Consider the following 27,727-nt stretch of genomic DNA (forward strand, 5'->3'; position numbering starts at 1 on the left):
AGGAAAGTGTTTATATGTGCAAACGAAAATTGAGAAACAGTTTGCAAATGTATCAGGGTCAGGTTAGGAAAACATCACTTTAAAAAAAGTAACTGACTAAGCTGGTATCTAAAAATCGGGTCTCTTTACATCAGGTAAGGGCTATGGCACAAGTTGAGATTAGTTGCATATGATAAATTTGCTTTGCCAGGGGCGACTAATCTCTAGCATTGTGAAGCAACTTCGAGCAATGCTCAATGTTGCTGGTGGAAAAGCATTTGCAGGAGTTTAGTCGCTTGCAGTAGAGTAGACTTATTGTGAGTGACTAATCTTAACTTGTGCCATCGCACATCGTTTATAGATAAGCGCTCAAAATAGAGTAAATCTTCACTATTGCGGGTGATTAATCTACCTGACATGCCATCCCACTGGCAAGAATATAAATTGCCAGTGGGATGGTGTATGCATCGATTCGGTTGGCTGAAGTTGCCTCACAAGGAAACTTTGTCCGACTTCGGAAAACCAAAGTGATGCATATGGAATGGCATGTAAGGGAGATTAGTCGCCCGCAATAGTGAAGATTTATCGCTGGTGACTAATCTCCCATGTGGCACTGCCCTAAGTAAGTCTTTATTCTCTGCAAAAGGACAAGATCATGAAACACAAACAGATAGAGCCAGTGAGACCACAGAAGGTAAGTGACTATTACTTATCTATTTGTGTTATGGGAGAACTAACATGTTTCTGCTCTAGTTACACAGATTAGGTAACTCAGCTGAAATAGACTGGTAAGCCACCAGGGTAAGAAGACTCTACAGTGTAGTCTCTGTATTCATAAACAGCTGGTAAATACAAAAAAATTCTGTACTGAAAGGTTGTAGAGGCAGAGAGAATACAGACTAGGAAGTGTAGAAGTGAAGCTGTCCAAACCAGGGAATGATGAGAAAAGAAAAGATGCATAAACCAAGTGAGAATATGATTGGAAAAATCAAAGTAATGAGGAGATACAAACTTAATAACCAAGCAAGGTAGCTGCATGGAGCCAAAGACATTTGCATTTTATCCTTTTTATATTAGCATTGTTTAGTGTAAAGAACCATACTCCCTATCCATCCTTATGTAGGCCAGGGTTGAATTTGCATACCTTTATTATCTGTGTAATATGTTTTTGGAAGGGTTTGTTTAAATTTATATATCTTTGGTAATTGGGAGCACCTGTAACCAAGCATAAACAATTTCCCTTTGGGATTAATAAAGTTTTTTGAATCTTGAATCTTGAATCTTGAAAATACGTAAAATTAAACATGCAAGCAAGTCTTGACCCTTTTGGGATATGAAATTCAGAAGTGTCCTCCTAAATTGGGATCATTTGGAGGTATGAATCTAATGTGTATTAAATATGTAGCTGGGCATTAATGGTCATAACTAGTGATGGGCGAAAAGTTTCGCCAGGCATGGATTCGCAGCGAATTTCCATGTTTCGCCATTGGCGGATCGTTTCGCGAAACGGATGAAAAATTTCGCAGCGGAAAAATTCGGCGCACGTCCAAAAATTGTCACCGGCATAAAAAAAGAATAGTCGCGGGCGACAAAATAATAGCCACGCGACAAAATGCTAGCCGCGGGCGACAAAACAATAGCCGCGCAACAAAATAATAGCCGCGGGCGACAAAATAATAGGTGCGCGACAAAACAATAGCCGCGGGCGATGAAACAATAGCCATGCGACAAAATAATAGCCGCGGGGGCGACGAAACAATAGCCGCGCGACAAAATAGCCGCGGGCGACAAAACAATAGCCGCACAACAAAATAATAGCTGCGGGCGACAATTTTTTTTGTCGCACAACATTTTCGCCATTTCGCCAATTTTTCGCCGCGAAACGGAACAGATTCGCTCATCACTAGTCATAACCTGGGTGAATCAGAAACTAAAATGTCCCATTACAGCGCAAAGAGAGATTTTAAAATGTAGTTTACCTCCAGCATGAATGGGTCTTTTGCTAAACACACATCTTGCCTATTCTTTTGATTATGAAATATCAATGGAATTTGCTATTTCCTGCATTAAACAAGAAAATGAAACCACTTCCTCTTTAGCACTTCCTGGTTCTGCTGGGCAGAGGAGAAGCTAGTTAAATAACCAGTACACTGATAAGCCATTTGTATAATGAGATGGTCCTTGTCTCAAAGCTTAACAATGGCTGTAGCTAAGGGAAAACGCTCCTTATATCCTTACACAGAGTGTTGTTTAGGCTTTATTGGGCAGATTCTAGTTTTAATGGCTGTAAAACAACTTGGGGGGATTGCATATGTAAAGTATAAATATATATTTTGTATATTATCTTAAATATAAATTATCCCTGAAGCTTTATCAGCACTTATCTGCTTATAAATATTCCATTACAATAGCAATTACTTCATTGCACAGCTTCAGTCTGCATCTGAAAAAGGCCTGCATCTCTAATAGAAACCTACAATTGAGACTCTAAGAAGATCAAGCCGTGCACCTTAAATGTCAAATATGTTTTGTCTGCACAGTGAAAGCGCTAATATATAAAATACAGCGCAGGTATGCTGGGTGCTGGCAAAAGTCAATATTGAATTAAAGCTATCATTTGCAGCCCTAATAAACCTTACGAAAAGTAATGCCTTAGTGCAATCTAGCAAATGAAACGTGTTTCAATTTCAGGGTTGTTAACTCTTGGGTCGCTGTAATTGGAATGCTTTCTGCTATTGCTCATGTTTCGATATTGCATTTTCCTAATAACAATGGTGTTCAGGTTTGGAATTCAAGTCTGAAAGACTTTTATGTTCTATATAAAGACATTTAAAGGTTAGCAAGACTATTTTGGGAATACGTTGCAAGCGTTAGAGCAAGTATGTTCTTGTTTACAAACTCTGGTTTCTTAATTCAATATTTAAGTTTGGCTTTAGTACCAGCATTAGTGGCATAACTTTTGGGCCCTGGTTACCCCAAAATATTGTTTAACTGGGCCTCCACCCTAGAAATTAGGGGTTACCCGCAATGTGAAAAAAATTGTGGGTCACCCCCCATGGCACCCAAAATTTCATGTGTGTTGCGGGTCACCCACAGGCCCCCAAAAAGGAAGCAGACCCAGACTGGACTGTTCCATGGCCGCAGGGTCTGCTTCCCCTTGAGTTATGCCACTGACCACAATCTAAGTGTACTTGACATCCAACTTGCAGTTCATACAGGTTACAAACAGGACATGTACATGTGGCAATACTCTACTAAACCACACCTGTATAGGCAAGGTAGTAGTTAGAGTTAAACTAATTTTTTAAGGTTTAATTTTATGCAGTTTTAGATTATATGATGAAGAAAAAGCATAAAAAGGAATAAACAAAAAGCATATTAAGGACAGTACTTGTATGGCATATGGTACAGATAGGGTGACAAGAAGATATATCAAACACAACTGACATCATAAGCGCTCAACCAGTTCAGGCTCACATGCAGAATAAAAATTTCATATCATTTAGATAGATATCATCTCTTTTATAGGTGTTAATATCTAACTGTGGGGACCATATCTTATCAAATTTAGCTAGGAATCTCTGAGCTTTGGAAGTGAGCCGGAAATTTATTTATTTACTTAACTAACCTCCTGTGCAACTGTGGGACATGTGGTTCCCATTCTATTCATAGCAAATAGTCTCTTGGCATAGTACAGTAATAGAGAGGCATAGAGAGACAGAGCTTAATTCAGCGGAAAATGCTACTATCAGTAGGCATATTTTGGCATTGGGATGGTCAAGTTATCCTCCTTGTATTGAGCTACTTTTTTCCAGTAGACTAGTGGTGGACATGCCAGGCGGAGAAATTAGGCTTCCAAATCCTGACACCTAGGGAAGTCAGCCTTGGGTCGACTACCCAATGGAGTAATGTAAATCTGGCGGAAAAACTTAAATTGAATCACTCCGATTGTTTAATGCATACTTTAACAACCTGAATATTAAATTCTCATACAAACAATCTATTGCCTTTTCCTATTGCTTCTAATTGATGATCCAAATTTTTGTCAGGTATGGATTCTGCATTTCACTATTGGCGAATATTTAATGAAATTGATGAATGCTTTTCCATAAAAAAGATGACAAGAGTCAAATGTATTCTGCCCAGAAAAAGTTGATGTGGAAAAAGTCCTATAGACTCCAATGCATTTTGCATGGAAAAAGTAACCACAATAAAAACACAGAGAAAAACTGGTCTTTGACATCAATGAATTTTTGTGAATTTTCGCAATTTCACAAATTTTTCAAGAGCTAGAATCATTAAGAGCTGGAAGCAGTTGCATCCACCTAGCACCTATGCTCTAACAAAAAGAGAGGGGATTGAATTTAGCAAGGTCCTATAGAGTCGCAATGTGAGTTTTCTTTGTTTTAGGGATCCCAATGAACAGGCTTAAATTAATTTAATGAGTGAATTGAGTGGTATGGGTTACCTGTTACCAACTTTTGTCATGCTCAAAAGAGCTGCCTTCCATCCATTTCCAGGTACAAAAGCAAATGAAGTGTTTAAAGTGCGCTTTTAATGTTTGCATATAAAATACAAAATAATGGAGAGCCTGCACAGAACAGAAATCCTTTACACACACATCTATTTCTCCTGGTATCAAAATTATTTTATTATAACGTTTTACACCCATCTATATTCCCAGTGATGTATCCATGCATATTTTCACTGTGTAGTGTAGCAAACCATGCACCCCACTATGACCCGCTAACATATTCGCTTCCATGTCACATACAGTATATTACAGCAGAGGGGCATGCACTGTATTTCCAAGCAGGCTTCGAGCTGCTAAAATGGAAATGTTGCAACCAATATGTTCAGCCGTCACTAACAAATCTCTGTATTAAGCTAGAAGAATGGAGTCATTGACAAGTTAATTAAACTATGATACACCAGAGCAGAAGCAGGCCTTCCAGTGATATTTACAAACAATCCATACAAACAGATTTGTTTACTTAATGCTACAAATAGAATGTATATTAAAGAATTAAGGGTATTATACTAGAGCAAATGTTTAAACAACAAACAATTATTTCTACAGATATGTTATATACTAAAAGGTATTCCTACAGACCGTACAGAGCTTCGGTTCACCAAGCTTTTTTCTTGTTTAGTCTTATTTATTTCTGCTTTTAAAATTCTCAGGATACCTTTAAAATGCATAAAATAACTATAAACTAGCAAGGCCCTGAAAATATTGGAGAATTAAGCAATTGGCTAAGGAGCTTTAGAAGGAGACGTTACCAGGCTCTGAAACAAACATGCCTAGAGGCAGATTATATTAAGATTTGAATTACATTTTTATTTTAAAACCTAAAAGGTGGAAAAAAAAAAATTAAAATAAACCGTGGAGGGTTTTTCATGATTTTTTTTTAACCATTAGCATATATTCAAAAAAACTAGGTCACCATGAAAATCACATTTTTTTTCTTAGTTTTTTAAATTCAAAAAACCTTCAAGTTCTAAATTGGACTGAATGTTAAAAATACACCCTCTAAAAACATGAAGCAAAGATAAGCCATTGGCTTCTACATGCCCTTGACAGCTTTTAGATAGGCGTATTTTTACTTTCAGATTTGTTGCAGTTTTGATGACTGGCAAATAAGCAGTTTTTTCCAATAAAAAAAATCTAATTTTTACATAAAAAAATATGAATTGTGAAAAGAAATTATTAACGTTAGTAAATGCCTTCCTTTAGTGTTATTCAGCCCTGTTGTATTTTTATTGATTATGCATTGGGCATGATAAATTGTTACCAACTAGGCTGTAGTTCCCAAACTGTGTAGCTGGCCCTCACGAGGGGGCTTGGAATACAGACAGGGGAGCTCAGCCTGAAGACCAGTTATGGTGAGAATTTGAGAAAATGCCCATTTGTTCTCCTGGGTGCAACTGCAAGCCCAGTATGAAAGTCAGTTGGGTTGAACACTAGGGTGAAAATGTATTTGTTGCCTTAAATATTCTTGAAACTATGAATGGATGACTGATACGCCAATACTTTGGCTGCCGTGGCCAAATATTAAACCTTTAAGTGTGGCTTGAACTAAAAAAGTTTGACCACTTAATTAATGAACTTTTTATGAGACTAATCACCCTAGGTGATATTGTCATGTCCTTTACTACTTAAATTCTTCTGCTCCGTCCTGTCTGAACTCCCTAAATAACCACATTGGTGGGAAACATAGCACTCTACAACTACAACAGTGATCCACCATAGTCTGTGATACTTTTGTTATACTTTTTGACCATTGGGACTGTTTCAGTTTTGTGTTTTAATAGGTAAGGTGTCTAAATATGCCATACAGAAAGCCCATTTTTTAGGTCTCCCAATTTAACATCACGGGGAGGGTAATCAAATACGTTTTACGATAGCAACCATGATTTTTTTATAATTCAATTTTCTTGTTTTTCTCCTTATATCCCTTTCCTTGTTGTAATAAAGCCTTCTCTTGCCAACAGAACAAAAAAAAGCCTGTCCCTACTTTTATCTCTTTTAATTAGCTCCTTTATATTTCTGCTGTATTATTCTCTCTGTCTCTTGACCTCCCCTTCTTTTTTTGCCAAGATAAAGCAAAATGTAAAAAAAAATGATTAAAAAAATCCATACTGGATGAGATTACCAAAGGAAAAGCCAGTTAATGTGATTCTGCTGTAAGTGCTAGGCAAGCCTTTGTGAATACAAATAACAGATTCACTCACTTGCATGCTTAAGAAGTCATATCTCCAATACATCTCTGGTTTTGTCTAAGAAGGTTTGGTAAATATTGAAGAGTTTTTAATTATGGTTCTCTTGTTAAACTTCATGGAGATATGAGAGGATGGATAACTCAGACACTACATTTGTGAATATGAAATTCTGTACTGCATTCTTGAAGAACAGATTCTTTTACAAGAACAAAATGAACCCACAAATCATTCTAATGATAAGTTAAGGCGTGTTTAGGGCTCAATGAAGCGTGCATTATATTTACTGTGCAGACAAATAAACTAGAAACTGCTGTAAATTGAAATATTTTGGAAAATATATTTTAAATCATAGTAAGATATGGATTCTAACACCTGACAAATACTTTGTAATCATGACTTTCTAGATAAAAGCAAATATAATAAAAATATAGCGGAGTTAGTAGAGAAAATTGAGTCCAAGAAGCTCCAACAAGCAATTCTATTCTCAAACCAACTAGATTCAGAATTGGCTTCCAGAAGTCCAATGTATATTATGCACACAATAGGGGCAGAAAGACTTACCCTACAACTGAACTAAACATTATACCAAGGGGTGTAAATCAACAGCTGCAAGAGCTGTTTGTAGAAAGAGCAACATATATATAAAGAATTTTGAAGAATATTGTAATATGTGTAGCACATACACCATAATTTCTCTTCTCTCTTTTTTTTTAATTTGACTAAATCTGTTTCCCTGAATGTCTTATATTTATTAAAAAAAGCGGCAAGAAAAAGTTGTCATGAGAAAAGTTGTATGAAAATTTGATAACATCAGGATTTTTGTAGCAAGAAAAAAAGTCTTGGGACAAAACCAAGCAAAATCTCTAAAGTTTTGAGACAAAAAAAGAACTTCAAGGAAAGGGGAGGGACCTTTCCATTGACTTCTACATGAAGTTGGCAAGTTTAATCTGGTGAATTGTCAGAATTCAGATTTTTATCTGTTTTGACACATAGTAAATCTGGGAGCGTTTTTTTCTCTGCGACTTTTAAAAAAAAATCCAAATCGAGTTTAAAGTTTAAAATCAATGGTTAGTTAATGAGCCCCTAGGTATCTCATGATATTTTGTAGATTAGTATGCGCAGGGGCAATACCCAAGCAAGATGGTACCTAAAATGGTTCCCAGACTGCAGAGATGGTGCTCCAACAGCATTCCAGTACAGTGGAAGAGGGCAGTCTGAGGGTTAAATAAGGGAAGATTTGAGGCAAAATGCTTAATCATTGCTTCAGATAGCCCTGAAGGGTTAATGTATAATGTTTCCCATATAAAGGTATGGGACCTCTTATCCAGAATGCATGGTTTTCCAAATAAGGGATCTTCTCTATAATTTGGATCTCCATAACTTTACATCTGTTGAAAAAAAAATAAACATTAAATAAATCCAATAGGATTGTTTTGCCTTCAATAAAGATTAATTAAATCTTTGGTGGGGTCAAGTATAAGGCACAAACCAAAAAGCAAAGAAAGATTGAGAATAGACAGCTGCCTTTGACTTCTACATGATCATAACAGCTTTTAGATGGCTTTTAAAAATAAAGCAAGTTTAAATGTCCCAATTCACAAACAGTCATAATTAATTACTTCTCTGCTATAAGAATAAAGCCCAATGCACGCAGTGCATAAACGAACACGTTGAGTGACCATGAAGCATGCTTTTCATTGATTGTATGAATGTATAAAATACATTAGCATATTAAAAACAGAGGAGTCGGAGTCGAAGTCGGACGTATCAGAAACTGAGGAGTCGGAGAATTTATCTACCGACTCCACAGCCCTGTATGTAGTGATGAGTGAATCTGTCCCATTTTGCGCCGGCAAAAAACGAAACACGAGTACTGCATGACCTTTTCACGTGGGCAACTTTTTTTTTACTTTTTTGCCAATGACAAAATGTGGTTTCACTGCAAATCCATGCCTGCTGAAAAATTTCGCCTATCATTAGTCATATGGTTATGGAACTCCTTTTGTGACTTTAAAAGACGACTATTCCCCCAGGCTATAAAAGCCTCATTAACTATCACTGCCTTGACCCACCCCTTACCTCTCCCTTATCGCATAGTTTCTAACTTTAACAACTGTCCCTATCGCTAACCCCAAGCTAAAACAGCAAAGTAGCACAGCTGCGTACCTGGCTGTCATCTTCTTTGCAACTAAACAGTCTTCGCGTCTCTGCGCCAATACGAACCCTGCTTGCACATGCGCAGTTGGAGGTAGCAGGAAATCTGCAGGTCCGTGTTGGTGGTGAGACCCGAAGTGTGTTTAGTTGCAAAGAAGATGTCGGCCAGGGACAGTTGTTAAAGTTAGAAACTATGCGATAAGGGAGAGGTTAGGGGGGTCAAGGCAGTGCTAGTTAAGGGGGCTTTTATAGCCCGGGGGTATAGTTCTCCTTTAAATATTTGTACATTTTGAAACAGGTGATACATTATTCACTTCATATCTACTCTCTCTCTCTCTCTCTCTATATATATATATATATATATATTATACTGTATCTATATATTAAAAGCCCAGGAATGATGCACTCAGAGAACTCCAGGTACTGCCTGGGTGCATGGTTAACATAACATAATTAGTAAGCACAAACAAACCGCACTCACAGGACTTGTATAAAGCAAAAAAACGAAACACCTGTGAGTGCGGTTTGTTTGTGCTTACTATATATATTATATATATACAGTATATATAGATCTATATCTATATACACACACATACACACATCTAGAATGTGAATGCACTGCATATAATACATGATATAACTAAAATTGTTGCAACAATGCTTAGATTCTGTTTCTTAAAGGCAATAAAATATAAGTCTCTTGGTTGCCTGTAGGAAATGCCTTCCCCGCAATTGACAATATGCCCTTCTATTCCACTGTGAATTCAAATCTCTCCTTGTAACATGTTTCATGGCACAGAGAAATCACGCAAAGAAGACTTCTTATGTATTTTTTGCATGAATATCACCATATGTAAAGGGCGTAGAATAGCGATTACCATGTGTATCATTGCCCTTAGGTTGTTAAGGCTTTATCATCATTATTTATGTAGTGCTAGCAAATAACACAGATTAGCCACCTTTATTTCACACTACTCTTACTATAACCAGTAGTAGCCTTGGATAGCACTTTAGGATAAATTTCATTATCCTGATAGTCCTGCAATCAAACTTTGGTTCTGAAATAATTGGTTATGTGTAGTACAGTACATCCTGTAGGAAGGAGGCAAGGGGGACATACAGAGATGAAGTCATTAAGGGCTTCAGTTCGACCACAATCAATGACCTTTTTAGCAGTGTTTTTACTTGCAAGCTGGCAATTTTCAGTCTGGAGACCCAGGAAAATAATGTCTCAGCAATCTGATGTACAAATTCTCAATAAAGATAATGCATAGATAAAGCAACAGTTATTATTCTATTTCAGATGCGGACAGGGTCAGAAGTGAACCACGCGACTTAGAGCAACTCTTAGCAGAACTACTAAATGGCCTGATCTACTCTTTTAGTCTTTCAGCTCTGAACTCAATTCTGCCCATTAAAACTAGATGCCGTTACAGACTTAGTTAAAATTGACCTCAAACACCCATTTTAGTGATTAGAGTGAGAGTATCATCGATGTCAGTAAACCCTTACAATTACTTTCTTGGATGACAGTATTTATCAAAGCAACAGCAACTCTGAACATAACTCCCGGGATTTCTTTGCTATTTTGAAGGTGCTGTGCACCTGTACACCTTGGCAGATCCACATTAAAAATGTATACAGCGAATAAAAAATTGAGAATGTTTAACAAATCCAAACCAGAAAAATGTACTGTGAAATCATGGATGTTATGTATAAAAGAATAGTGAATAAATATAGAATGCTAGGGATTTTGAAATTTTCGTATCCGAACTATCGTAAATGGCACGAAAACCTTTCTGACTTTGAACCTTCAATGCATGATTTTGGAAGCCTCCCATAGGACTCAACGGCACTCTGCAGCTCCAACCTGGCCACAAGAAAGTCACAATACCGAAGCTTGAATGAATTCCGAAACTTTTGTAGTCGTTGCGACAAATACGATTTTGTCGCACAAATTGACACAAAGCATGAACGAAAATATTGTGGAAAATACGCAAAGTTCTATACATTAGAAAAAATTTTCCCATTCGGGCCCAATCGTACATTGATAAATGTGCCCCTCTACTAAAAAATCATTTAAAAATTAATCAAACCCAATAGAATAGTTTTGCCTCCTATAAAGATAAATTCTGTCTTAGTTGGGATAAAGTACAATGTACTTATTAATTATTACAGATAAAAGGAAAAAACATTAATTATTTGATTAAAATGTCTATGGCCTTCCCGAAATTCAGAGCTTTTTGGATGATTGGTTTCCATGGAACGGATCCTATACCTGTACTGTAATCATCTAAACTGGTCACCAGAAGACACCAACAGAATATAACTGTAATGAAAATAGCAATATACTAATCAATATTATACATAAATAATAAAAGAGTAAAAATACATGCTTTTGTTCTGTTGACTATTCGCCCACATGTACAGTTTGCTTACGCGGGGCACAAGAATAGACAGGCAGATATAACATCTAATCACTCATTCTAAAGAACAGAGAGACATCACTTCTGAGAGTCAATATAGATTCATACAACAAGCTTTTATTAAAAAAAATGATTTAAGTTTAGCAATTGTGGCTGCTATAGTTTAAATCGTAGATGCTTCCCCGAATTCCTATTGGGAAATCAAACCCTTTTGCCAGAGGGGACTACCAAGCTTTATTTCTCAGAGCTCTTTACAAGTAAATCATTATCAAGGACTAGGTAGCCAAACAAGCCAGTTTCTTGAAAATGTTGATAAAGTTTATAACATGGTAATAAAAGAGAGAGGAAAAGATTTGTTGACATTAAAGAGACAGTATACACCCCTTTTCAACATGAGATAATGGATATTGTGATGAACATGCTATTTGCCTATTGGTTTGATTAAGAAATATATATGGTTTTGGCTATATGGGTTTGTTTATAAAGCAAGGGTGGGGGGTTAGGTTTAGTGGAAAATATCTTTCACATCAGTACTTGATAATGGATAGGAAAATATGGATTTTTTTTAAAAAAACATTAAAATTATAGATAGAATTTCAACAAGTCCTATTTAGGGTGCTTGTTTTTAGTGAAGGTGTTTTCAATGTATACGGCCCTTTTAAGGTGACCAGTGGTACAGAACACAGGAATTGCCATACATCACAAACATTTTGGCTAAAAAACATAGAGTATAAGGGTCTAGGGACCATTTACTTTTCTCCAGGATGTAAATGCTATAGCACTAAAGGGTGTAAGAGTGTGCCCTTTAGTGCTCATTTAATGAGCAATATCTCCTCAGGGAATGCTGGACTTTGCACCTACCTCACACCATATTTAAAATTCAGTGCTAGATGCCAAGAGTGCAAAGCCAGCCCTGTTCTTTCTGCCTGCCATAGGAAAGATGGAGAGGGCCCCATTGCAGCCTACATTTTCTGCTTAAGTTGTGTGTCTATGCAGGTCTCTGCACTCCAAAATGGAACATAAAGACCTGTGGCAATGCAGAATAAGCACAAGGCAGTGTCTTCTTCTACTAAGGAAATTATCCCTTATGTCTCAAGGATTTACCAGTAGAGTTGTCCTTTAAACTTGACTAGGATAACATTGGATTGGAGCACAGTTCAAGAATAAAAGGCAGATATTTTTTCTGAATATTCAGATGGCTCAGAAAAGATCCTTTTATATATAATCTCTCAATTTTCCCTGGACACTGTATTTAGCAAATCACAATGGGATATGGGACATGTTATGTGCTTATACAAGAGCTCTGGAATGTGGACTTTTATGTAATGAACAAGGCCATAGACATTTCCAAACCCTTATTTACTGCATAGACTGTGATTATGTTGGTGCATTCGTTTAATATCTATCCCTCACCTAATCTTTCAATTATTTCTCTTGCTCTTATAATTTCAGGCAGTGCTGAACAGGACTATAGGAGTTGACGTCTACGGCAGAGGAAGATAATTAGGTAAACAAAGAAAACAGCTTATGCCAGCAGTGAAAAATGTTCCTACCTATCAACTAGGCTGTAAAATGAAAAGATGATGGCGTAGTGGAAATGAAGTGCCCCTTTAATCAGATGCCGAATGAAAAGGGATAACAGTACTGACACATAGAATCACCCCAAATACTTTGGTAATGTATAAGGTTAAATATTCACATGTATTATCCGGTTCTCCCCTTTCATTCAGTTTATATATATATTTATTTTAGTTTTATAAAGGGTTGATTTTATCAAAATAATTGTCTTTTTACAAAAAAGTTCACATAATAAATATTCAAATATAAAGTATAATGCGAGTCCAAATTTTTGAAATAAACATTATATTGCCACTGTGATAACAAACCATCCAACTTCTGTGTAAAGCCTTTTATCTTTATATACACAAGTGTAGCAAATCAGGTGCTTTGCAGCAGACCATGACATATAATAAATCCTGTTCTTCAGACCATTAGCTAAACACAAGATATTTTATTATAGCTGGGCCTACAAGAAATCCAATACCAAAAGAACATGTATTTTTCCCTGAGGGGTATTCAGCCGTTTAACTTTTTAAAAGCTGTGGCCTAAGACAGCTCCCTTAATGTCAATTTTAAACTGCCTTTTGCAGGGGGGTGGGGTGGCTAAGAGCACCTTTTAGTCTGTCTTTAATTAGGGTGTTTTATTTAAAAGACACTCTCCAAAGAGGTTCCAATAATATGGCTAAATAGCCAAGCTATTCCAACATACTTCAGCATCTAGGACAGTGATTTCCAACTGGTAACATGTTGCTCCCCAAACCCTTGGATGTTTCTCCCAGTTGTCTCAAAGCAGGTGCTTATTTTAGAATTCCTGGCTTGAAGGAAAGTTTAGGGTGCATAAAAAAACAGGTGTACTGACAAACAGAGCCTTGGGTAGGCTGCCAGTCTACATAGGGGCTACCTAATAGCCAATCACAGTCGTTAATTAGCACCCCCATAAAGCTTTTTCATGCTTGTGTTGTTCCCCAACTCATTTTACATTTGAATGTGGTTTACAGGTAAAATAGTTTGGGGACCCCTGGTCTAGAAGAATAAAGCTACCGGAAAGCATATCCTCTGGCCAAAATCAGAATATAAAACTTCCATACTCAAATACTGTATACTGCTTTCCCTCGATTTGCCTCTCTATATAAAGTATTTCAGTTTCCATGTTGCATAAATTATTGTCACCATAATTCTAATGGGGTCAGTTTAGTAAGATACCATGGCCTAGATCTTAGTTGTACAGTATTTTTTTAAAAGAAAAACAAAAGAGATTATTTTCTTGGCTGTAAGAACACATCCCGTTCAGCTGTGTTCCAAGTATAAAATAAAATGTATTTGTTCACAACTATAATATAATGTAAAAAATTGTAATTCTGTTCATTATAAGTAAGAACAGAATAATCCCCCTGAACATCTTGCCTCTTGTAGTTCTAATAGAAAACCCTGGAAATGTTGTGTGGTCTTTTATCTCCTTCTACACTATACAGATTCATTAGCTTTTACTCCATTGGATTGTCCTGCTGTTGCCTGATGAATACTGCCAATTTGTATTGCTTCTGATGAATTATCTGAGTAACCAGGCCAAATCATCTCAGGAATTTACTGATTTACTTAAGCACATGTGATGTGTCATCACTTATGCACATTAGTTCATATTTTCCCTCCAGTCAGAGAATGTTATGAGTTATTAGTGACATGTAATAATTTAGTTCATATCAGTCAACATACATCCTTGTCTTTTACATCCTTGTCTTTTTGGTAGCCGTAGTTTAAATACCCTGGGGCTAAAAGTTAGTGCTCATTTTCAGACCAAATCGAAGAACAACATTTTCAATCCAACCCTAAGTAGAAACTCAATTCAATCAACAAACCTACACTAAATGACAATGTGTCCTACAATACAACAATTTTGCTCAAGGGGGAAAAAAAAAGTTGCTGCATGTACTTAAACATGTGTTCACAAGATGATAATTATTAATCCATTTTCAAATCTGTTAAATGTAAAGTTTAATTTTTTCAGTTCCAATGATAAACTCAAATGTTTGCTTATTTATTAAAACATTTTAATAGAATTAAACCATGAAAAAAAAACAACATAAATTTTGTCTTGGAGAATTCCCATTGACTTCTATGTAAACTCACAGGCTTGTAGATGCTGAAGTGTTTTAGCTTTGTTCTGCTTAATAAATATCAAACATTAAAGTTTTTGAAACCATAATTCAAATTCATGAGTTTTAGCACAAAAAAATTTTAATTTTTGCAAAATCATAATTTGAGCATTGATAAATCACCCCCTTATTTACTATAATACTTCTCTCCATATAATATTGACGTTATTAGCTGCCACACCAATGTTTATTTCTTTGGGTAATCCCATAGATTTGGATCATTGTTATGGAATTTCATAAAGTGTTCATATACACTACGGTTTGGAGGGCTAATTAATATCAAATATTGACTGTACAGGCATGAGATCCCTTATCCGGAAACCAGTTATCCAGAAAGTTCAGAATTATGGAAAGATCATCTCCCATAGACTCCATTAAAAGCAAATAATTCTAACTTTTTAAAAATGATTTCCTTTTTCTCTGTAATAATAAAACAGAACCTTGTACTTGAGCCCAACTAACATATAATTAATCCTGATTGGAGGCAAAACAAGCCTTTTGGGTTTATTCAATATGTAAATGATTTTTAGCAGACTTAAATTATGGAGATCCAAATTATGGAAAGATCTCTTATCTGGAAAACCTCAGGTCCTGAGAAATCTGGATAACAGGTCCCATACCTGTATCTGTAACTGCTGCTAACTCCAGGTCTTTGAACTTTTAGAAACGAGTGCTTAAGGAGCACGTTTTTCACATTAATAAAAGATATGGTGTTGGTCTAAGCCAGCAATAAAAATGGTGTTGGTCTTAGCCAGCAATAAAAATAATGATCTTATTTTCACAGGGATAAGCAGGCATCACTAGGGAAAATATTCTGGCAGCTGACTTTTGTGGAACTGCTGTTTACGATTGGCTACACTGGCAGGAAGACCTGACAAGTTTTTTGATTATTCGCAGGCTGGACTTTTTTTCCCTTCCACTATATAAGTTGCCATTTTAGTACCAGCACAGGGCATGTGGCCATGCTAGTGTATTCACTACTATATCACTGACTCCTTGCAAGGCTTTCTGATGTATTTTACCATGGTTTAAATAGCTCAGTTGATGATATTTAATGTGATGTACTGGATCATATTAAATAACTTTGTATAACAGAGTACATGAACTGAAATATAATAAAACATAGGAATGCATTGTGTACATGTGTGCATTGCTGCTACGCATCATGCTTCAGGTTTTTGTTCTCAGAGGTCACAAGGAACAATTCAAATTGCAATAACAATGAAAAGAGTCTGAATGTGAAGTATAGCCATAATCCAGGTATGTGGAATATTTATGGCTCCCAAGACTGCCTTGAGGTTTGCATTGCCTAATTTGTATGACATCATTATTTCATTAAATTTGGCCTTTAGACATATGATTCATATGATTGAGTTTTATTAGCCCACCACGCAGACAGCACAAACATAGGCCGACTTTATATAAGTCTATAAATTTTCACTTGCTATCAGTATTTTATCTAGCTTTTGAGACAAGCAACCCCAGTTCCAAAAACTACATTAATAGATACATAATAATGCAGAAACATGAGCCACATTATAAGTAGAGATGTACCGAATCCAGGATTCGGTTCAGTATTTGACCAGGATTCAGCCTTTTTTGGCAGGGTTTGGTTTCAGCCAAATCCACAGTCCTAATTAGCATTCGAAAGAGTTAAATGTTAGGTGGGAAATAAATTTCTATTCTAATTCCTATTGCTAATTAGGATTTGGTTCGGTATTCCATTGGGGTGGGTTTGGGGGTTCGGCCGAACTAAAGAAAGTGGGCTTGGTGCATCCTTAATTTATAAGACCCATTCAGACCTCTCAATGACCACTAAAAGCTAATGCTATGGATTGCCATGGAATAATGGATTAAACACGTAGATTATTTTGTTGTTGTTGTTTTCATGTTTGAGCTTTACCCAGATTTTTCTGATTCTCTGGAAACAGAATGATGTGCTATGAAATGTACAGTATTTGCGCACTTGTAGGATGTGATCTCCTTTACATTACATAAATATTTCAATTGTACTTCTTGCAGCAGACTTACTGTTTCTCTGGTTCCACCGTACGGCATTTAAATATGCATTACAGTAATGGAATAGAAATTCCTGTTCAGATGTGATACTTTCTCCTTGCATCAAAGGCATCAGATCATGTCCATCAATAATTCTGCACATGGAAGAAACCATAAGAGAGTTCATCAGAAAAGCACTGTGTATACCCGCCTGAAATAATAATCATCAGACTCCCTCAGAAATATAAATAAACCTGCATACATTCTATGACTGATAAAGCTTGCACATTTTATGTTTGTATCTATTTAAGTCCCCCCAAAAATAGACTTTTTTCCTAATTTAAAGCTTTTTAAAAACAAGTTTCTTTCATCATGGTTCTTCAAATTTTCAGACATGTACAAGCAGTGACACTCACTTCACAGGATTGCTAATGAAAGCAATGTGTATAAAGCTGATTTAACTGTGCGGCTTTGGTTTCACTGAGAAGGGGCCAATCTTAAAGTAAAAATCTAACAATCATTACAACTTTAGTAAGAGATATAAAATCTGTAATCTGGAATGCTTGGGACCTGGGGTTTTCTGGATAAGGGATCTTTCTATATTTTGAATCACCGTAAGTGATTTTAGTCTGCTAAGAGTAATTTAAACGTAAAATAAACCCAATAGGATTGTTTTGCCCCCAATATGGATTCATGCAGCTTAGTTCCCATCAAGTACAAGGTACTGTTTTATTATTACAGAGAAATAGGAAATCGTTTGAAAATTCAGTCCTATAGTCCATTTTAAGCAAATAATTCTATTTTTTTAAGAGATAGCCTTCCCATAATTCCGAGCTTTCTGAAAGACAGATTTCCATATAGAGAATCCCATACTTACACGTACATCCGCAAAATGTTGCATATTAGTGATAATGATAAACTGATGATTACAGGAATGGGTTCTACTGTCTGGAATGTGTGGGACTTACAGTTTCCCGGATAGAAATCTTTCATTAATCTGCAATACCGTGCCTTAAAGGAATACTGTCATGGGAAACATGTTTTAAATGCATCAGATAGATCAGTGCTGTCCAACTTCTGCGGTGCCGAGAGCCAGAATTTCTCTAGCATACATGGTGGAGGGCCGCTAATGGAAGCCAGTTTTGGCGACTCCCGTTTTTTGAACCACACCCATTTTATCACAATGGTGGTAGTAGAGCAAAAACCCAAATGCTTGGACTTCACTGCGGGTATATCAACAGTTATTCATATATGAAAGAATTATATTATGTCATATTAAGACAAACCCTTAAATCCATATGACTCCTCCTCCCCTGTGGATAGCACAGCAACCCCCAGCAACATAATTACACACCTTGGGGACCATTTAATGGCTGTTTCCAACTACTAACAAACTCCCAGAACAAACCCCTGCCAGGTTCACCTCTCACAGGCAGCATAGGGCAGGCAGAGTATGGCACACACAGGCAGAATGTGTGTGCCATAATCTGCCTGCCCTGCCTGTGTGTGCCATACTCTGTCTGCCCTTAGCTATCTGTGTGTACCATAATCTGTCTGCCCTTAGCTGTCTGTGTGTGCCATGCTCTGCCTACCCTATGCTGCCTGTGTGTTCCATACCCTACCTGCCCTATGCTGCCTATGTGCCATACTATACCTGCCCTATGCTGTCTGTGTGTTCCATACCCATGTGGGTGATTACAGCCTGAGCCTGAGGTGTGAACACTGCAGGAGGTGAACAATGCAGAAACTAAAAGGTGTGAAAAACACAGGGGATTACATATTTAAACAATACAGGGGGATTACATCCTAAATCTGAGGTGAGAACCATGCAGGGGGCCAGTTAATCTCAGTACTGATACTATTTAAATCTTACACAAAGGTAAGCCATCAAAGCAGCCAGACAGGTGGGGGGCCACACAGAGGCCTGCGGGCCGCCAGTTGGACAGCACTGAGTTAGATAAAACTCCTCCAGCAGACTCCTGCATTGAAATCCGTTATTCAAAAATACAAATTTACTTTTTTATATTTAATTTTGAAATTTCACATGGGGCTAGACATATTCTTCATTTTCCAGGGTGCCACAGCCATGTGACCTGTGCTCTCATAAACTTTAGTCAGACTTTACTGCTGAGCTGCAAGTTGGAATGATATCAACCCCCCCTTCCTGCAGCTGATCAGCAGAACAATGGGAAGGGAGCAAGATAGAAGCTCCCAGTAGATATCAGAATAGCTCTCAATTGTAAGAAATCCAAGTCTGGCTTGAGACTCCTCCAGTTACATGGGAGAAGGAGAAACAATAGGTTATTTGAAAGCAGTGCTAATGTGTAGCGCTGGCTCCTTCTGAAAGCTCAGACTCAGGCTCAAGATGGCCCCTACACACCAATATTACAACTGAAAAAAATACATTTGTTGCTTCAAGAATAACATTTTAATTGGTAGAGTGAGTTATTTGCAATGTTAGTGTAATTTAGAAGTATCCCTTTAAGGTTACTAAATAAATGTAACCATTAAGAAAACAAAAATATATTTGCAAGCAACAAATGTCTTAGGCTGATTTCTTCAAATCAAAATATAAGGGTTGATTCACTAAAGGTTGATATTTAGAGCGCTATTTATAGCATGCGTTAAAAATGTTATCGCTAATTTTTCGCATCAGCGCATGATTCACTAAAAGTATATTTGCGTTAATTTAGACGCGATGCTGCTTGCATTATTTAAGTCGCGAAGACTATTTTCGTGCGGTATTTGATGGAATGCGCGCTAATCAACGCATCGCGCACGCCATATTAGCCATACACACCATTACTTTCGTAAAACTACTTTTATGAAAATGACCATTTCCCTGCAAACTGTAGGCTGCATCACTCTAGGGCCAACACAGACTTGAATAAATCCCTCTGCAAAGTCCTTATTGTGTTGCCAAAAGCTCATTAACTGTACTTTTCTATAATTACCGCCTGCCCCAAGTAGGTGTTATTTTTTGCACAGACTAATGCCATATTTAGCGCATCTAAGGGGCTGATTTACTAATCCACGAACGGTCCGAAGGCGTCCGAATGCGTTTTTTTTAGTAATGATCGGTATTTTGTGATTTTTTTCGGAAACTGTCGCAACATTTTCGTAGCCATTACGAATGTTTCGCAAAATGTCGTGACTTTTTCGTAGCGCTACGACTTGCGCGAAAAGTCACAACTTTTTCGCAGCTTTCGCGCCGAAAAAGCTTCAGTATGGTGACTTTTCTTGGGCCAGGTTGGAGCTGCAGAGTGCCATTGAGCCCTATGGGAGACTTTCCTTGGGCCGGGTTGGAGCTGCAGAGTGCCATTGAGTCCTATGGGAGACTTTCCTTGGGCCGGGTTGGAGCTGCAGAGTGCCATTGAGCCCTATGGGAGACTTTCCTTGGGCCGGGTTGGAGCTGCAGAGTGCCATTGAGCCCTATGGGAGACTTTCCTTGGGCCAGGTTGGAGCTGCAGAGTGCCATTGAGCCCTATGGGAGGCTTCCAAAATCATGCTAAGTCTGAAAGTTTCGCCCGCCGCTTACGAGCGCTCAATACGAAAAAGTTGCGACAAGATACGAGCAAATCGTAACAGGCACAAAAAAAAAAATTGTCGCGACTTTTTTGTAACCATTACGACAATTTACGAAAAGTTGTAACGGCGACGAAAAAATCGTCAAAAATACGAAAAAGTCGCAAAATGTTCGTTTTCCAATCAGAATTTTTCCAATTCGGATTCGGATTCGTGGGTTAGTTAATGTGCCCCTAAGTGTTTGTGAATCATGCGTTAGTATTATTTCTGCGCGCTAATTAATGCAATGGGGAAAAAGTAACGCATGCGGTTGCGCGTAAATTAACGCACGCGATATGCGACTTAACACATGCGATAATACTTTAGCGAATCGTGCATTTTTTTCGCGTCAATTTTAACGCAAAAAAAACATGCGTTATGCGTTTTCGCACTTTAGTGAATCAACCCTACTGTCTTTTTTACTGCATAATAAATGCAATTCAAAAATGAGTCCACTACTACGATCTTTTGGTTGTGCAACTGACTTGCACCAAATGAATCTATTGAATAACATGACAACACAACAATCATATTGTGCACTTCTTTAGGCAAATTAACAGCAAGCAAGTCTAAGGGCATTTTTAAGCATGCTCATGGTGTATGGATGCATCCATAAGATGTGAATATGGCCAGCCAGTCATGGGCTTTGCTATTGATTCTAATTTCTGTATTTTGACCGATACCATCCTCAGCCTGTCCAGAGACCAATCATTTTGCAGCCTGCCATCTGAACTCACCTTAATGCTCACTATGCTCATGCATAGACTTCAGCCTTTGGACTAGCTCTTCAGCCTCTCTTCTACTCCTCTATACTCTGCTTCATTATAGAATTTCAAACAGTACTGCAAATGGAACTATTGCAAGCAAACTGCAGTCATCTTAAAGTATTTGCATGAAAATCCTAGCCATTAGACTGAAATATCGGTCTTTTGCAGCTTATTTTCAAACTGCCCACATTTCCATGATAAAAAGTAATGTGACACAATTTCATTCCATTTTCATCCTGTGCCAATAATTAAACTGCCACAAAAAACATCAATAAAGCTAGCGCCCACATTGTTCCAGCCCCTTTTAACAATAGGAAACAATTGTCAAAATTTCAACCACAGTTCCAGCTACATACATTTTGTACTTGCTGTACCAAAGCTTTTAAATATCACAAGTCACCAGTTTGAGCAAGCCTTTAGAGAGTATTACTGAAACATAAAGTCATAAAGGTATCACTGCTCTCTCAACAACTCTGCCTATTGCAGCTGTAAGAGTGAGATGCAGCTGGTTGCACCTGTTCTTACATACATGTAGCAGAATGTATTACTTTCATTGCATCAACTAAGTCAATGTAATGCCAACACAGAAAATGTTGTACTAGAGTTCCTACTGGATTTCCCTTGGTGCCGGTGTGTTTTAAGAAGCATAAGAGGCACTGTAGTCTGTGATGTGGAGTAACAGGCATAGCAACAGATATTCTTTGTATTTATAATTCCAAAGTTCAGAACCGAAGGAGACAACAGTAAGAGCTATGATCATAGCTGTGTCAGGCAATGTTTATAGCACTGATTGCTACCTATCAGATGTATTTAGGCAGAGCGACAAAGTGCAATGGAGAGGGGGCACTTCCCGAGCAAAACGTCTGGCACAGGAAATTTGGGAGGAAGGAAGAGGGTCAGGTGACAGAAGACCACTCCTTTCTTTATCCTGGCCAGCGATTGCAATTATTGGCTGGGGGGCTCTTTTGCCACAAAACAAATAGAAAGAATTTCATGCACACACCTTTTTAAAGTTGTCGGCTATTCTTTAAGACTAGGACATTTCTGCTTCTTCCTTTGCAAAAAAAAAAAAATACTATATCATAGACATTGGAGTGGCTTTCTGTGCACTTGAAAAAAAAACACCAGGCTGTCAGAAGGGTCTCCAACCTTGCAGAACAATATTAAAAGTGACCCTGATGCTGATGGTAACTTAACATTCAAATTGCAAAACAAAAATCTAATGCACTTCGATGAACTAATTTGACTGCAAATTAACAGCTTTAAATAAGAAGGGTAATACAGGTCAGGTTTTGAAATGCGTGGCCTTATTTTACAATCTGCCTAGCAGGAAGATATACATTAAAAAGTTGCAAAAGTTGATCGAAGTTTTAACAACTTTTAAATAAGCCATTGATTTATACCTTTGTTGGAAACATTCTGCAAGTTAAATTAAACATCACTCTTTGATTCTTTTGTTCCACAGAAAAAAGGACTTGCTGCAAATAAGATATGGACAATATATCTTGTTCTTAATGATAATGTTTATCTCATAATGAAAGATATGTAATGTTAAATTATTATGAAACACGCATTCGAATTTTGTGTTAAAAAATAATGACTATAACTCATATACAATGTAAAATACCAAGAAATCTTATAATCTTAAACATACAATTATATACAAAATGGAAAGCTTGCAAGTGTTCTTGGAAAAAAGAATAAAAGTGCATATCATTTAAATAAAATCCTTTTTGTAATTGTGCAATTCTGATTTCTACAAACAGAATATATAAATTGATCAGAAAGGAAAGAACAAATTCATATTTTCATCAACTATATTTAGCATACATAAAGAAAATATCACTGTTGGACTTGGGATGGTAGAATTCTGCAATTGTATTAAAAGAAGGGTTTGTACCTGTCTTGCGGAACAGGAGAACCAGCAAGTTTAAGAACTGTGGGAAAAATGTCCATGTTGCTTGTTGGTTCATTGATAACCGTACCAGCTTCTAACACACCAGGCCAACGGAAAAGCCCTGGAACACGGATACCTCCTTCCCATGAGGTGGATTTTCCTCCTTAAATTGCAAATTATATTGGTATTAATTATATGGTGTTACTGTTGTGCCAAAGTCAAGCATGCATGCATGAATAAAATGATTTTTAACTGGATAGGTCAGAATAACCATTATAGGCCTGTCATGGAATTCAGGTAAAGTCACAGTGTCATTTTTGGTTTTCTTAATACAGCCTGTACTGGGAACAAATTTACTATTTATTGTAAATATTGATAGCTAATAAACAAGACATAAAATGTGGCATGCACAAATGTTTGGGCACCTTACAGTCAGTCCTTAATAACACTGACAGAAACCACAGCTTCCAAATGTTGCTAACAGCCTGCTGTCTTTCCATTCTTGCAAGAATTTTCTTCCTTGCTTATAGTTCAGAGGTATTCTCAAGTCACCTTGCATGTACTGCATGTTTGAAATCCCACCACAGATTTTACATGTTATTCAAGTCTTGGTATGGCAAAGGCCATTATAAAACCTTTATCTCTTTGTTCATTATTGATGTTGTGGTATGTTTTGGATCATGGCCTTGCTGTAATATACAACTGTTTTTCAGCTTCCATGATTTATTAATACTAAGTAGAATTAATTCCCCCCTTCCTCAAACTGCACACTTTTTCCTGTGCTACCGGCTGCCACAAAAGGACTATTTGATATAATGTAAATCTCCAGCCATTTCCCTTCCAGCAATGTACTGTTACTCACTAGTGATAAGCGAATCTGTCCTGTTTAGCTTCGGCAAAAAATTTGTGAAACGGAAAAAAATTAGAGAAATGCAGGTATTCTGCAAATTTTTTGGTCATCACTATTCTTCACCACAAATCTAAAAAAAAACCCATGTTGTATATAGTTATCCACACTTAGGGGCACATTTACTAATCCACGAACGTCCGAAAAGCGTCCCAATGCGTTTTTTTCGTAATGATCGGTATTTTGCATTTTTTTTCGTAAATTGTCGCAACTTTTTTGTAGTCGTTACGACTTTTTCGTAAGTTGTCACGACTTTTTCGTAGCCATTACGATTTGTGCGAATTGTCACAACTTTTTCGTAGCCGTCACGCCGAGTACAAAAGTTTTGGATTCATTCAAGCTTCAGTATCGTGACTTTCCTTGGGCCAGGTTGGAGCTGCAGAGTGCCATTGAGTCCTATGGGAGGCTTCCAAAATCATGCAAAGTCTGAAAGGTTTGCCCGCTGTTTACGAGCGCTCAATTCGAAAAAGTCGTGACAATATACGAGCAAATCGTAACAGCTACGAAAAAGTCACGACAATTCGCGCAATTCGTAACGGCTACGAAAAAGTTGTGACAATTTATGAAAAAGTCGCAAAATGTTCATTTCCAATCTGAATTTTTCCCATTTGGATTCGGATTCGTAGATTAGTAAATGTGCCCCTTAGGGTATGTAACAACCAACTCTGAAAATACTACAGCATCAGGAACAAAGACCCTGTACCATGTTACACTGATGGCAATCAGTGGGTACCCACAAATCTCTTTATAAGCATTATGGCTTGATAATATAAATGCAGATGCTGCAGAATGGAGATGCCGGCATTAAATCCAATATCTGCCATGAGTGGCACTAAACCAGAAGGACGTTTTTAATTATAAATGTTTATAAGGTGTCTTATAAATGAGCAATTTTATGTAAAATGTATGTATAAAGTGGTTTGCGAGTACTTACGTCTTACCAGGGGCAAAATTATCAACATTCAAATTTACTATGATTTGAGTTGTTTGCTGTAAAAAAATCATTGCTGCTATTTTCAAATTTGATTTTCCAAAACTCAAATATTCAAGATTTTAGTGGCAAAAAACCCTAAAACATTGGAAAAAAACTAAGAGCTAAACCATGGCAATATATTTATGTTTATGTAGGAGGTCAATAGGAGGTGTATTTTTCAGGTTCAAGTAATTTTTATTGAATTGAATTGAATGATGAGTAGAAAGTGAAAGTGATTTCACTGTTACTGAGTGTTTTTTTCTGTATTTAAGTGATTGAGAGTTCTCAGATTCATTTTTTTTTATAAATAAGTGTGCAATCTAGATTTTTGAGTTTATTGAATTCGGGAAATAATCAAAATTTCAGATTTTAATTCATCTGCCTTCACATGTGACATATAGAGGCAATATCGGAGTCTCTGTGTCTGAAGCTATAAGCTTTAAGGGACTAAGGTGCATCTACTATTATTGAAGAAATAATGAACTATATGAAACATCAAATCAGCAAATGATGTGAACTGTATGTGAAGAAAGATGCAAAATGTAAGCAGAACTAAGAAAACCATTTTTTTTGTAAAGTATATATTCCGATATGCAAAATGGATAACTATTTATTTTTTACTATAAATTACCAACATGCAAATCTTTGTTACATTACATTGCTTATTTCAATAAGAAAAGGGTGTGGCTTTGTGTACCTCATATACTGTAAAATGCAATACAGCTTCAGATGTAGGAAGGCAAACCTATGGGTCCTATTTATGATTGCTCGAGCCTCCGAGCATAAAACCTAAAAGCCGGGACCTAAAAGCTGCCAAACTTTATTTTTCACGAAAGCCCACTAGGAGAAAAAAGCAAACAGGTCAAGATAATTGGAGCCGAAACCCAGTGTAAGTTAGGAAACGCAGTGTCACCCACTGTAACCTACAGCACTTATATTCTCCTATGTGTGTCTATAAGTTACCCTCCCATCTAGATTGTAAGCTCTACGGGACAGGGACCCCCATGCTCTTGTCTCTTTGACTCTTATGTTATTGCAACTGTATCTTGTATTTGTTATAATTTGTAATTATCTATTATTATTTTAATAACCCCCTCTTTGTATTAATCTATTCTCCTGTACAGCACTGTGTACATAAGTAGTCAAAGACACAAGAGGATGGAGGTCCCTGTCCCGTAGAGCTTACAATCTTGGTGACTGTATTTCCCTTAAGGGTTTAAACGCTATTCCCTATCACTGAATGCTATTCCCTACCACTGAATGCTATTCCCTACCACTGAATGCTATTCCCTACCACTGAATGCTATTCCCTACCACTGAATGCTATTCCCTACCACTGAATGCAATCCCTACCACTGAATGCTATTCCCTACCACTGAATGCTATTCCCTACCACTGAATGCAATCCCTACCACTGAATGCTATTCCCTACCACTGAATGCTATTCCCTACCACTGAAAAAGTCACGCCGCTGAGTGGTGAAATGGTGTTAGGAAGTTTAGTTATTTTCAGAAAGTCCAGATGTTTTAGACTCATTTTTTTATTATTTAATACAAAGCATTGCCACTGTTCTATACAGGCTTTCTATGTATTCAAGAATATCCATAGATACATGCAGAATTAAGTTACCTTTATAGATCCCATTACAGCCTCCATGCACTTCACCAGAGGATGAGATTTCTTCTAAATGTGCACCATTGTCAGAAGTGAAGTAAACAACTGTTTGGTTTTGAAGGTGGCTTTTGTCTAATTCATTCAAAAGTTCTCCTGAAATAACAAAACAAATATAACATACAGTACACACACATCATATAATACAAATGCATTAAAACTGTACATTAAAATATTTAAAAAAAAGATTTCAGTTTTACACTGCTGCTCACTGCATGTGCTACATGTGATTAGAACCATTGACTATGTCTCCTAGAAACAATACAGCGGGATACTTTCATAACTACTGCACCATTTTAAGGTCAACAATAAACAAATTAAAAAAATCTACAGCCTGCAAAACCAGTTCTGGGGAAAACAACATCATATAAATCACAAGTGAATTTGTAAACAAGATTAAAACATCTTATATTTAGAACTGTGTTTAATTAATTAAAGTGTCCAATGAAGGAACTTCATAGGGAAGTGTTTTATGAATGTTTAAAGTGAACTTCATTAAGAATGTCTGTCTTATTTTCTGTAGTTACATGTCTTAATAATTTTACAAAGCCCTGTATGGAGCAAACTATCCCAAAGGGGAACTATGGCAAAAATGAAAATGTAATATAAGCTTCCTCTCACTAAAATAAGAAACTTTCTAAATCAGGGGTGGCCAATATGTTGATTGTGGTCCACCAGTCGATCCCCCGTGAATTTCTAGTAGACCACGTCTAAACCAGAGGATGCGTAGGTGCAGCGCGTTTAGTGGGAATGCGTACGTATGCTGCGTTGTGTACGTACACTGTGTCTTGGGGGAGGAGTCAGAAGTAGATCTCACGGGGACAATCTGTCTTTCTATATTCTTTCTTCATGCAGGAATTGGAGTCCTTGGGGGGGGGGGGAAGGGAGCCCCCCACCCCACCAAAAAAGATGCATTAGACCTCTGATCTGTCCCGTTTCGCTTCGGCAAAAAAAT

The 27,727-nt window shown here is 37.1% G+C and overlaps 1 protein-coding gene across 4 annotated transcripts in view; it reads right to left on the reverse strand.

Annotated features, from left to right (window-relative positions):
• The window catches only part of sts (steroid sulfatase), a 106,714-nt gene that overhangs the window by 30,281 nt on the left and 48,706 nt on the right, over positions 1-27,727 (reverse strand). For all 4 annotated transcript variants that reach the window (XM_031896683.1, XM_002938968.5, XM_018091434.2 and 1 more), the window contains 3 exons: positions 26,731-26,868; positions 23,225-23,384; positions 17,027-17,148 (listed from right to left, as the gene is read on the reverse strand). In XM_031896683.1, the coding sequence (XP_031752543.1) occupies positions 17,027-17,148; positions 23,225-23,384; positions 26,731-26,868 (420 nt within the window). The remainder of the gene's footprint in view (positions 1-17,026; positions 17,149-23,224; positions 23,385-26,730; positions 26,869-27,727) is intronic.

Source organism: Xenopus tropicalis, chromosome 2, assembly GCF_000004195.4.
Source record: "Xenopus tropicalis strain Nigerian chromosome 2, UCB_Xtro_10.0, whole genome shotgun sequence".
In the NCBI taxonomy this organism is placed as follows: domain Eukaryota; kingdom Metazoa; phylum Chordata; class Amphibia; order Anura; family Pipidae; genus Xenopus; species Xenopus tropicalis.